Genomic DNA, 13,764 nt, shown 5'->3' with positions numbered 1-13,764 from the left:
ATGCGCAGTAGCTATCGCGGCCGCACCAATGGGAGAACAGGGCGCTCTATTTAAAGCTGCCCTGTGCATCTCCAGGTTGCCGCAAGGTCTTGTTCCTGATCCTGTAAGTACGCTTCCTTGTTGCCAAACTCTGCCTGTTCTGACTTATGCTGACCCTCTCCTGCTCTGACCCCGGCTCGTCCCTGACCATCCTTCTGCCTGACCCTCGGTACCGCGCTGCCCGCTACCTGCTGAACCTGGCTTGTGACCCCGACCATTCTCCGCTTACTCCCCCTGTACCACGCTGCCCGCACGATACCGACCCGGCTAGTCTGACCTTGCTCACTCCTAGCTGTCAGCCATCCATCCCGCTCGGATCGGGATCTGTCATCCGTCCATCCCGCTCGGATCAAGATCTGTCATCCCATCCATCCGCTCGGATCGGACCTGTCATCCCCTTCACAGCAGGCTCATCCCGGGCACATACCCTCAGCGGGACCCCTCTGCCACCGCCGGGGGTGCCCAGGGGTGCGACCTGGTTCCAGTCTAGCACCAAGTCCATCCCCACCATCAGGGGGCCTGGTGAAAAGGCAGATTGGGACTTAGACTCCGCGTCCTGGGAAACCCCGTGCTGTGGACCACTAGAGATCCCGTTGGGCGGAGCCTGACAGACTCATTAGGAGAGTTGTATGCATCTAATTGCACCTGAACACAAATATTTTAGGCATGTATGTTATGCAGGATCTTCTGCTAGCTCTACCAGCAAAAACCTGCATTCCATGCAGAAAATACACATACTGTATGTCCGTGTAAATCAAACCTGAGCATTGGAAAAATATTATTTCCTTTTTTACCACTGATTTCATAAGCCTTCCTTTCTTTCATTTTTATTTCCTACAGAAGAATCGTCTACACAAGAATTACAGTTATCCCTACCGGTGTCTTCTCTGGATTTGAAGAGCTTACAAATATGTACGTATTTAAAGCTAGCTATTTTTTAGGTAGCAAAAATCTGATTATCTTAAAATTTGAGTCTACAGGATACACCTGTTCCAGAAGTCATATAGTCCTCTATTATCGAAATAGAGGTAATGCACACGTGCAAAAATAAACAATTGATCAATGATAGGTTCTATAATTTAATTTAATAAAGTATAATTCATTATATTAATTTTTGATGGTAAGTGATCATATAGTGACTGAACTTCATATTTTGTTTAAATAATGTTTACCAAATCCCAATCTCTTGGCCAAAAAATAAATTTATTGAACAAGCATATTATTACGTAACCCTTAACTTAACCTTTACACTTTACCCATAACACAAAACATCTTTACCTGCCCATTCAGTTGGGGCATAGGTGCAACCTCCTGTTTCAGCAAGGTATAATCCCCCTAGTATTATACAGGATTTATATAGCATCAACAGTTTGCTCAGTGCTTTACAATATAAAGGGAGACAACACAGCAACAATACAGTTTAATACAAGAGGGTTAGGAGGGCCCTGGTCCTTGGAGCTTACAATCTAAAAGGTAGAGGCTGGTGGTACATAATAATAACTGTGGGGGATGAATGGATAGGAGAAATATAGGATTCGGTTATTAGCTGAAGACAGGATAGGCTTCCGTGAAGAGATAGGTTTTCAGAGAATGCCTAAAAGTGGGCAGAGTAGGCAATAGTCAAACAGATTGGGGTAGAGAGTTCCAGAGGATGGGTGAGGCTCTGGAGAAGTCCTGGAGACATGCATGGGAGGAGGAGACAAGGGAGCTGCAGAGCAGGAGGTCGTGCGAGGAGCAGAGAGGACAGTTTGGGTGATATTTGGAGACAATATTGGTGATGTCATTGGAGGTAGAGTTATAAGTGGCTTTATATGTTATTGTTAATGTTTTGAATTTTATTTGTTAGGCAATGGGAAGCCAGTGGAGGGATTGGCAGAGAAGGGTGGCAGATATGGAACGATTGGTAAGGTGGATGAGTATGGCAGCTGCATTCATGATAGACTGAAGAGGGGATAGTCTGCAATTAGGCAGGCCAATGAGGAGGGAGTTACAATAGTCAAGATGAGAGATAACCAGGGAGTGAATAAGTTGCTTAGTGGTTTTGGTGGTTAAAAACGGGCCTATCTTGGAGATGTTCCAGAGCTGAAGTCTGCAAAATTTGGACAGTGATTGGATTTGGGTCTTCTTTGCTTTGCTTCTTTGCTCCAGTGGAGGGGGTGCTCTGAATATAGGGGAGCATGTGGTCTCCCCATGTGACAGTGCTTGACCCTGAGCAGCCAACTATTACATCTAAACAGTCTTGGGGTGGAAAGGGGAACATTAATATCATCCAATCATGTAAGCTCCAACACATATGAAACTAGAACTTATTTAGGGTGGATTTTGTCACTCTTCCCCTCTGCGAAAATGTTCAATTCTAGTTATTGGCTGCTGAGGCTCAAGTACTGTCACATGGGGCAAAGAGTAAGAAATCTCGACTAGGATGTTTCAGGTACCAATGAAATCACCAATTATATTAAAAATAGAAAAATACTTTATTAATCATCAGATAAAAAGACACTCAATAAAAACAATGCACCTGATGAATAGCTTGATGTTACCCAATGCATAAAGACCACCTTAATTATTAATACATAGGCTATTATATTCGCCACAATTTTGTATGTGAATCCCAACATGCTTTGATTTCACCAAATATCCATTAGGGTGGGATGGTAGTTCTTATAGAAGCTAATACATCATCAACTAAATCAGCCAAGTAGTGAGATGTGTCCAAATATCCTCAATCACCAGAAGAGCACAAAGGGTGCTAAGGATCCCTATGGGAATCCAAATGAATAAGGCAAGGGAGAAAGTTTCCAAAGATAGGTGAGACTAATCAGGGGACAAGCATAAAGAGGGCCTATGCTTTGACCGCCAAAATACAAGAAAAAGGCAGCCAATAAGATATCCAACAGACTTCCAAGACAACAACAAAAGAGGCAACCCCAAAGGGCTAGATGGATTATGGAGCTAACATATGGACATTAGTCAGAAGACCCATCAAAGAACTTTCTTCTTCAAGCTATTAAATTACAGAGCACCCTTAATAAAGTGGCCATGTGGGGGTGATTGAAGACATTTGGACACATCTCACTACTTGACTTCTTAGTTGATGATGTATTAGTTTCTATATCAACCACTGTCCTACTTGATGAAGATTTATTGAAATCGAAACTCATTGGGGGTTTGTATACAAAAGTCTGATGAATATCCACATTCCTTATTCTTTGTAACATTATTAGGGATGTGGAACCTTTGCACTAGTCAGACTAATTCCTTGTACTGTAACTTGGGGGGGGGGGGATAGCTCCCCTATATCCAGAAATCCCCCTACATTGGAGAAAATCGATGGGTTAATATACCTTGGGGGGGAAGGCAGGGCTGTTAGGAGGCACTGTCACTATTCCTATATGGGCCGCCATTGTCTTTCTAATCTAACCATTAGGCTTAACATTTCACTTAAAGTTACTGCAGATAGTTACCAGTAAGCTACATGTAGGAATATAGAATATATATATATATATATATATATATATATATATATACATACACACACAGAGTCACTGGCCACTTTATTAGGTACACCTTGCTAGTGCCAAGAAAATATCCCCCACCCCATTACACCACCACCACCAGGCAGGATGGATCCATGCTTTCATGATGTTTACTCCAAATTCTGACCCTACCATCTGAATGTTGAAGCAACCAGTCTGCCCATTCTCCTCTGACCTCTGACATCAACAAGGCATTTTCTTCCACACAACTGCCGCTCACTGGATATTTTCTCTTTTTCGGACTATTCTCTGTAAACCCTTGAGATGGTTGTGTATGAAAATCCCAGTAGAACAGCAGTTTTTGAAATACTCAGACCAGCCCGTCTGGCACCAACAACCATTACATGTTCAAAGTCACTTAAATTATTTTATTTCCCCATTCGGATGCTCGATTTGAACTTCAGCAAGTCGGGTGCATTGAGTTGCAGCCATGTGATTGGCTGATTAGCAATTTGTGTTACCAAGCAATTGAACAGATGTGCCTAATAAAGTGGCCAGTGAGTATGTGTGTGTGTGTATGTGTATATATATATATATATATATATATATACTGTATATGAAATAATAAACATATTATTAATATAGCTTACAATTTAAAAAGAGCAAACAAATGCACATTAAAAACAACGTTCCCCCCGTAACTGATCATAATTAATAGATGCATGTGAACATCCCAGTTATGATTTATGAATTAAAGTGTTACTAAACCCAGGACCCTGAATGCACTATATCTTGTCTCCCACAGTACACTCAACATGGAAATGCAAATATTTTAGTCAATAAAGACTGCTAAATACCTTTTCTCATCAGCAGTTGGAGCAGTGTTAATAATTCTATCAGTTTTCAGCAGAGCACTAGTTAAAGCTTGTAGGAGGAGTTTTCTTTCTGCTCTAGGAGGATGCAGAACCTCTGACCCTCTATATGGACAGTGCTGATTGGCTGTACTGATCACATGCACTCCCCCAGGAAAAAAACAAACCTCTCTAGCAGTACACACTAAACTGAGCATGTGCAAAGTGTCTTCACACAATATGTCTTATCAGGATAAATGAGGGGGGCACTGGAAGAAGGAGAGGATCAGAGAAGACATGATCAAACAGAATTTTTACACAATGCGGAGGAATAACCCCTTAGGTATATGAAGAATGCGTTACTGCATATACAGACTGATTATATTGTTGTGGGTTTGGTAACATTTTAAATACATATATCCTGTAAATCATAAATCAAAGGATGTACTGGCTACGCAGAATATAAAGTGATAGCGGCACTTTCTTATAATGCAAAACTGCCTCCTATAAATAGAAGGCACCAAATATCTGGCAGTGAATGGTAACAGCAATAGATGATTCAGTAACAGAGATTTGTAAACTAGGTCATCAACAAGATCCATTGAAGAGCTGCAGGTTGGAGAGGTCCCAGGATTTCCAAGTGAGTCAATAACAGGGAATTAAGTGCTCATTGAAGTTGTCATATACTGCTGAAGATCATCATTCACAGCACGTAAATATGTAGTGATCAATGTAAGCAGACTCAAGAGCACACGTTAGATCCACTTGTAATCACTAAGTAGATAATGAAAGTTCAACATGTTGGGGTGGTAAAGCCAACGCATGAACACTATACATACATCTCTCAGGAGCTCTTGACATTTCAAGTATTCAAAAATCTCCAGGCAGACTTAACCTGTAATCTGTAGTAAGGGATAAGTATCCACATATAAATCTCTAGGGGGACCACCGAGACACCACATGTACTGACTACACAGTAGAGATAAGAGCCCAGTTGCATAGATGACCATATAAGAAAGCCAAAGTCCACTTACTGGTATAGAACTTTAGATGGAAAGGCCTTCATTCATAATATAGAACCAAGAGTTCTTTCATCCAAACAGCCAAGAAGGTACTGCCATTAGGATTGCTGATGGAGAAAATGCAAGCCTGACCAGTGTTGTTGGTATCCCAACTTCTTCAGAGGATGCACCTCTTCACCTGGAGACTTTTGAATACTTGAAGTGCCAGGAACTCATGAGAAAAGTATAGTTCATACTTTGGAATTACCATTACCATTTGGCATTACTCCAACATTCTGAACTTTCATTATCTAAATAGTGATTATGATTTTGGAACTATATGACAAGTGGATCTAATGTGTGCTCCTGAGGTTGCTTACATTGATCACTACATATTTGCATGCTATGAATGATGATCTAGAGCAGTTTATAACAACCTTAATGAGCCCTTAAGGTCCTGATATTGACCAACTTGGACATCCTGAGACCTATTCAAGCTGCAGCTCTTCAATGAATCTTGTTGTTGAATTAGTTTACATATCTCTGTGATCGAACCATCTTTGGCTATGAACATTCAGTGCAAGATAAACTATATTGCCAAAAGTATTGGGCCAGTCCTCCAAACCATTGGATTCAGGTATTCCAATCACCTCCATGGCCACAGATGTATAAAATCAAGTGCCTAGGCATGCAGACTACTTCTACAAACATTTGTGAAAGAATGGGTCACTCTCAGAAGCTCAGTGAATTCAAGCGTGGTACTGTGATTGGTTGCCACCTGTGCAATAAGTCCATCCGTGAAATTTCCTTGGTGCTAAATATTCCATGGTCAACTGTTAGTGGTATTATAAGAAAGTGGAAGCAACTGGGAACAACAGCAACTCAGTTACCAAGTGATAGGCCACGTAAAATGCCAGAGCGGGGTCAGCGCATGCTGAAGCGGACAGTGCACAGAAGTCACCAGCCGTCTGCAGAGTCAATAGCTAAAGACCTCTAAACTTTGCATAGAGAGCTTCATGGAATGTGTTTCCATGGCCGAGTAGCTGCATCCAAGCCTTACATCACCAAGTGCAATGCAAAGTGTTGGATTCAGTGGTGTTGAGCAGCGGAGACGTGTTCTCTGGAGTGACTAATCACGCTTCTCTGTCTGGCAATCTGATGGTCGTGTCTGGGTTTGGTGGTTGCCAGGAGAACGGTACTTGCCTGACTGCATTGTGCCAAGTGTAAAGTTTGGTGGAGGGGGGATTATGGTATGGGGTTGTTTTTCAGGGGTTGGGCTTGGCCCGTTAATTCCAGTGAAGGGAACTTTTAAGGTGTCAATATACCAAGATATTTTGGATAATTTCATGCTCCCAACTTTGTGGGAAGAGTTTGGGGATGACCCCTTCCTGTCCCAACATGACTGCGCACCAGTGCACAAAGCAAGGTCCATAAAGACATGGATGAGCGAGGAACTTGACTGTCCTGACCTAAACCTGATAGAACACTTTTGGGGTGAATTAGAGTGGAGACTGCGAGCCAGGCCTTCTCGTCCGACATCAGTGCCTGAAATCATAAATGTGCTTCTGGGAGAATGGTCAAACACTCCCATAGACTCCCTCCTAAACCTTGTAGGCAGCCTTCCCAGAAGAGGTGAAGCTGTTATAGCTGCAAAGGGCGGGGCCAACTCAATATTAAACCCTACGGACTAAGACTGGGATGCCATTAAAGTTCATGTGCGTGTAAAGGCAGGCGTCCCAATACTTTTGGCAATATAGTGTATATGGTACCTTCTGTTTATACGACTAAAGGAACTTTTTCAATATAACAAAGCACTGCTATCCCTATATATTTTATGTAGCCAGTACATCCTTTGATTTATAAATAACATGATAATACTGTATGTATTTATTTTATGAATCATACATTTATTTACATTCTTTGTCTGGGATGTTCACATGCACTTCATAATTATGGATCTGTACGAGGGAGTTTTTTTATGGGTATAACTATATGTCTTTAATGTGTGTTTGGTCTTTTTAAAGTGAAAGCTGCAATAAAAAGATATTTTTAGGCAGATGATTGCATACATTTTTTTACTTGTTTTTTTCTTTTTCTTTAGTTAAAAATAATAAATTTCCCTTGTTGAATCTACACTGTTATGACTTCTGTGGTAGCCCTTTAAAGTAGTTGATTCTGCAGGGTTGATAATTTAAAGTGTTACTAAACTCACAACAGTAAAATCAGTCTGTATATGCAGTAAAGCATGCTTGTTGTACTCACCGTGGAACCTAAGGGGTTAATCATCCACATTGTGTAAAAAGGTCATTTGATCCTGTCTTCTCTGCCGCTCCTCCTGTTTAGATGTCCAACTGATAAGACAGACTGAACCCGTAGCCACATGCACATGCTCAGTCTAGTGTGTATTGCTAGAGAATTTTTTTTTTCTTGGGATAGTGCATGTGATCAGCACAGGGCCAATCAGCACTGTCTAGACAGAGTTCAGGGGTTCTGCATCCTCCTAGAGCACAAAGAAAACTCCTTCTACAAGCTTTAACCAGTGCTCTGCTGAACACTGATAGAATTCTCAAGACTGCTCTAACTGTTGATGAGAAAAGGTATTTAGCAGTTTATATTTTCAAAAATAATTGCATTTCCCTGTTGTGTGTACTGTTGGACACCAGATATAGTGAATGCAGGGTCTGGGGAGACCAGATATAGTGAATGCAGGGTCCGGGGAGACCAGATATAGTGAATGCAGGGTCGGGGGAGAGCAGATATAGTGAATGCAGGGTCCGGGGAGACCAGATATAGTGAATGCAGGGTCCGGGGAGAGCAGATATAGTGAATGCAGGGTCCGGGGAGACCGGATATAGTGAATGCAGGGTCCGGGGAGACCAGTTATAGTTAATGCAGGGTCCTGGAAGACCAGATATAGTGAATGCAGGGTCCGGGGAGAACAGATATAGTGAATGCAGGGTCCTGGGAGACCAGATATAGTGAATGCAGGGTCCGGGAAGAGCAGATATAGTGAATGCAGGGTCCGGGGAGAGCAGATATAGTGAATACAGGGTCCGGGGAGACCAGATATAGTGAATGCGGGGTCCAGGGAGACCAGATATAGTGAATGCAGGGTCCGGGGAGACCAGATATAGGGAATGCAGGGTCCGGGGAGAGCGGTTATAGTGAATGCAGGGTCCGGGGAGACCAGATATAGTGAATGCGGGGTCCGGGGAGACCAGATATAGTGAATGCAGGGTCCGGGGAGACCAGATATAGTGAATGCAGGGTCCGGGGAGAGCAGATACAGTGAATGCAGGGCCCTGGAAGACCACATATAGTGAATGCAGGGTCCGGGGAAACCAGATATAGTGAATACAGGGTCCAGGGAGACCAGATATAGTGAATGCAGGGTCCGGGGAGACCAGATATAGTGAATGCAGGGTCCGGGGAGAGCAGATACAGTGAATGCAGGGCCCTTGGAGACCAGATATAGTGAATGCAGGGTCCGGGGAAACCAGATATAGTGAATACAGGGTCCTGGGTTTAGGAACCCTTTAAGGATCCAACCCAGTATTGAAATGTTAGCTCACCAAGCCACCTGGGTGTCCCTAACTGCCTTTCATGGGTGAGGTGATGCTACACATACTGCCCCGAACTACATCACTGACCTAATATCCAAGTACCGCCCAGCACGCACACTCCGCTCCTCACAAGACCTCCTTCTCTCTAGTTCCCTGGTCTCCTCCTCCCATGCCCGCCTCCAGGACTTCTCCAGGGTGTCACCCATCCTCTGGAACTCCCTGCCCCAACCCATCAGATTATCACCTACTCTCCTCTCCTTTAGGCGCACCCTGAAAACCCATCTCTTCAGGGAAGCCTACCCCACCCCCTGCTAACTTGCCTCCCTCCTCCACTCTTCCTACCACTCCATCCCCCACAGCTATCTCCTCCTGTGCCACCACCCCCTCCCTCCTAGATTGTAAGCTCGAAAGAGCAGGGCCCTCGATCCCCTCATGTTTTGCATTGTATTGGTATTGTTCTGTCACATGTTCTGTCTCCCTTTGTAATGTACAGCGCTGAGCGAACTATTGGCGCTTTATAAATACTGTATAATAATAATAATAATAATACACAAAGATATATATTTTACCTGCAAGCCTGCTGGTCCATCTACAATTCCAGTCCATTATAGGTCCAAACCTAGGTTTTGGGATAATAGGTTTTTTTACATAATTGTGGTTTGTCTTAGGCCAGGTTTATCACCAAGGATGTCATATATTTAAAAATCTTATCCCCGGCTATTTTTTTAATCAAACCATACTGCTCTGGTTCCCTCATTTTCTCTTTTCTTTGTTCTAGCCTAAAATATGTCCTTATTAAGCTTCTAATGTGATGCTGACCTTCCTACTTATCTAGTTACTTTCATATTGTTTTTCTTGCCTTACAAATGTGCTAATATTGTTCTCGGAGAGCTTTGCCAACTTTCTGTACATTGTTGTTATTAGTGAGTGATGACAGTTGGTGTGCAAAAGGTTCTACAAACCAGCAAGTGGTTCACCTTCACATTAAATATGCAAACGCAGTGAGCGGTATGTTCAGAGTATCAATGTTCAGCTCAATTCTACCGTTAAAGAAAACCTATCATAAGAGAAACACAGGTGTTGCCAGAAGATGCTGAAGATGCTAGCTGCCTGGCTATCATGCAGGTCCTTTTTTTTAGTACTTTGAGTAAGTGACCCAGAATAAATGTTCAGATAAGGACTTTGGGTCTGTATACTAGTTCCAGCCCAGAGATTCAAAATACTGAAGCCAATGGAACTCATCTCTCTGGATCCTGCTCAGGTGGGCCGCCATTGTGCAGCAGTGGTGGTGCACACTGGACAGTGATGTGCATTCTTCGGTCTCCCTCATTGCAGGAGGATGCTGTGTTCTGTACAGCCTGAGAAACTGTTCTTTCCCCTCTTCCAGGCAGTCTCTCTCTGCGAAATGCAGTTCAAAAGCTCTTGATTACAGTAGAGTCTCTCTACTCTGGACTACAGTTCCCACAGTGCAGTGCTACCTGACTAGCCGCTCATGTACACTGCAGCTCCTAAACTGACGTTCAGGAGCTGTTCAGCATTTTTTTCAGCAGCCCCTGAACTCTCCCTAATGTTTTCCTATGTGTCCATGTACACATCGTCGTTTACAGGCAGTTGAGTTTACAGTCATTTTTTTGAACGCACCAAACGTTCAGTAGTAGAGTTTACTAGCGTTTCAAACGGCAAATGCTTGCAAATGCTTATAAACGCGGTTAACATTTATAAGAGTTTGAGTTTAGAAGAATTTTTTAACTGTTCCATATCCAGAGCTGTCCAGAGCCTTTTTTCATCATCAGAAATGAATGCAAAACGTTTTGCATGAATTCAAATGAACCCGGTACACCAGTGCAGTCAGTTCCAGGTTTTATATGAAGGAAAAATGGTAGAGTGTGCCGCACTATGCTCATGATGGGATCCATAGTGAATACAACCAGAAAAGACAGGTCATCTCAACACATACTGCTCTCTCTGCTTCTGCTCTCTCTATTCCTCTCAAAATGTCTGAAATAGTTAACTTTTTACTATTTTTTAGTGCATTCTGGGCATTTTGGAAGGTCTCCTGAGGTTATCTTTTAAAAACGCTTCTAAACGCAAATGCTGCTAAATGCGGTATGCAAATGCAGCTAAACTGACATTTTTAACCTACATTTTCCAGTAGTCAGTTTCCATCGTTCAGAAGCGTTTTTCAAACGCCCCGTGTACATGAGCCCTAAGTCTATTGAACTCTTCCTGCTCAGCAGCTTCCTCCTCTTGCTGATATAGCTGTTAATGAGCTCAGCACCGCAGGGCAGCAACTACAATGCGCAGCTGCAGCCAGTGTTCTTCTCACTCTCCGTTCGTATCCAAGCACCTGGTTACATGTATAAAACCTACAGTAATTCTAGCAAAAGCCATGAGATCATCTTTAATAACTGATAGGTTGCTATAGATAACATTTTTGTTTTAGGGTTTAGATACATTCTAAGCCAAAGCTTCTTTTTAGTTTCAGATCCAGTAGTGAAGTCAATGGCGGAACTACCAGGGTCACAAAGGTCACACTTGCGACCTGGCCTAGGCGTTCTGCCACCCTAGGGAGAGATCCCAAGACAGCAGGAAGGGAGCCCACTGCAGAACATTTGAAAGGGTCCGACTCTGAGACTGTAATAAACGACCTCATGATGGGAGTAAAGGGCCCTGGGATCAGTAGGAAGGTCCCCAGGCTTGGAGGGAAGGGCCCCGGGGCCAATGCAAAGAGCCATGGGATTGATGGAAAGAGAACAGGATCAATGGAAAGGTCCCGGGATCAGTGGGAAGGGCCTTGGGATGGGCTAGAGGGGACCTTCATGGTTTCTTAAACTATGGCCTGGAAGGTTCTAGTTACGCCTCTGAAGGAAGTGTAAGGACCCCTCTCAGGTCTTTACTGCAGTGTCTTCATTAGGATGATTTCCCCTACCTTCTGTCCCAGTTAAGGGTATCAGCAAGACAGGAAGTACAGGGCAATCATTCCTTCATAATATTGGAAATTAGACCATCAAAGTAGATAGTAACAGAGATATAAATAAAAGGAAGTACAATCATTGTCTAATATAATTATTCCATCGCTCGTAATGTAGATCTTTATAATGTTGATTTTACTGTGAAAGAAAACCTCCTTCTCTGCTTTGATACATCACAAAATATAAACCACATTAAATCAGATTAGCAGCCAAGTGGGTCTAATAAAACACTCAATTCGTTTCCAAGTTATAAGCGGAATCTGTGTCTGCGTCAATTGTCATAAACCACAAATGTGTCTGAGTGAGCTTTATAAACAAATTTACAAAAGATTTCTGCACTGATATTCTAGGCTTTGGTAAAACAATTTCTTTTTATTAGAGGTAGTTAGGATTGAATGAACTGGAGATACAGTATGTGTGATTATATATTACTAGTGCAGGCACCACAAATGAACCCACATACAGCTGGTAAGGGTTTGTGGCAGGATCTCTCGGGAGTATGGACAACGGAGAGAACAAGAGTAGAAAACACTGTCAGGGTCTGAAAGGCTGCATCTGATTGGTGGCTGTGGAGTACTCAATAGAATTTTTTTTAAAGCATGTCTAAACCCTGGAACAAAAATGTAATATACACTATATTGCCAAAAGCATTGGATACTAATATTTATTGATTTATAAATAATAAATTGAATTCAGGTGTTCCAATCACCTCTACGGCCACAAGTGTATAAAATCAAGCACCTAGGCATGCAGACTGCTTCTACAAACATTTTTGAAAGAATGGGTCGCTCTTAAGAGCTCAGTGATTACCGTGATAGGTTGCCATCTGTGCAATAAGTCCATCCGGGAAATTTCCTGGCTACTAAATATTCCATGGTCAATTGTTAGTGGTATTATAACAAAATGGAAGCAACTGGGAACAACAGCAACTCAGCCATGAAGTGGTAGGCCATGTAAAATGACAGAAGTCGGAAACTGTCTGCAGAGTCAATAGCTAAAGACCTCAAAACTTTGTGTGGTCTTCAGATTAGCACAACAACAGTGCGTAGAGAGCTTCATGGAATGGGTTTCCATGGCCGAGCAGCAATTTCAGCCTTCACTGAACTTGCCTTGACAGCCTTGACTGAGAACTTGACTGGTCTGCACAGAGTCCTGACCTCAACCCGATAGACCACCTTTGGGATGAATTAGAGTGGAGACTGCAAGCCAGGCCTTCTTGTCCGACATCAGTGCCTGACCTCACAAATGTGCTTCTGGAAGAATGGTCAAACCTTCCCATAGACACCCTCCTAAACCTTGGGGACGGCCTTCCCAGAAGAGTTGAAGCTGTTATAGCTGCAAAGGGAAGGCTAACTCAATATTGAACCCTACGGACTAAGACTGGGATGCCATTAAAGTCCATGTGCGCGTAAAGGCAGGCATCCTAATATTTTTGGCAATATAGTGTATTTCAGCTTTATATAAAGTTTTCTTTATTTTCACCTGGTGATCCTGCCAGTAATGCACTTCCTCTCCTTGTGTGACAAAGCATCATCATACTGTATCTGTGGAGGAGCAGTGTCGTGATCCTAGGACAGGAAATGTATAAAAGTGGTTGTAAACATTTGAAATGAAAAATGAACAAAGCATATCCTTCTTTAGTGTGTACTTGCCACAACCCAAAGCACCTGGTGTGATTTCTGTCTCCTCTCTCATTCCTCTGCTATCTGCATGAATCATTTCTGACAGTCTATGCCAACACCAAGCAATCCAGGGAGATGGCCAGCAACCTTCTAGCAATAACAGATGATTAACAGCCTCAGCTGTGCATATTTCCCTGTGAGACTGTGTAGAGGTGGGTGTGTCCATTCCCTCTACTCAGG

At 42.9% G+C, this 13,764-nt stretch overlaps 1 protein-coding gene across 2 annotated transcripts in view; it reads left to right on the top strand.

Moving 5' to 3' along the window:
• Positions 1-13,764, top strand: part of LOC149462753 (follicle-stimulating hormone receptor-like) — a 172,596-nt gene that overhangs the window by 64,168 nt on the left and 94,664 nt on the right. For both annotated transcript variants that reach the window (XM_089676476.1, XM_089676475.1), the window contains exon 2: positions 880-951. In XM_089676476.1, coding sequence (XP_089532602.1) covers positions 880-951 — 72 coding nt within the window. The remainder of the gene's footprint in view (positions 1-879; positions 952-13,764) is intronic.

This window comes from Staurois parvus, unplaced genomic scaffold, assembly GCF_062004578.1.
Source record: "Staurois parvus isolate SC_StPar_1 unplaced genomic scaffold, SC_StPar_1.0 ptg000169l, whole genome shotgun sequence".
NCBI classification, from domain to species: domain Eukaryota; kingdom Metazoa; phylum Chordata; class Amphibia; order Anura; family Ranidae; genus Staurois; species Staurois parvus.
The sequence above is the reverse complement of the archived record's forward strand: the minus strand, read 5'-3'. Positions and strand labels throughout refer to the sequence as shown.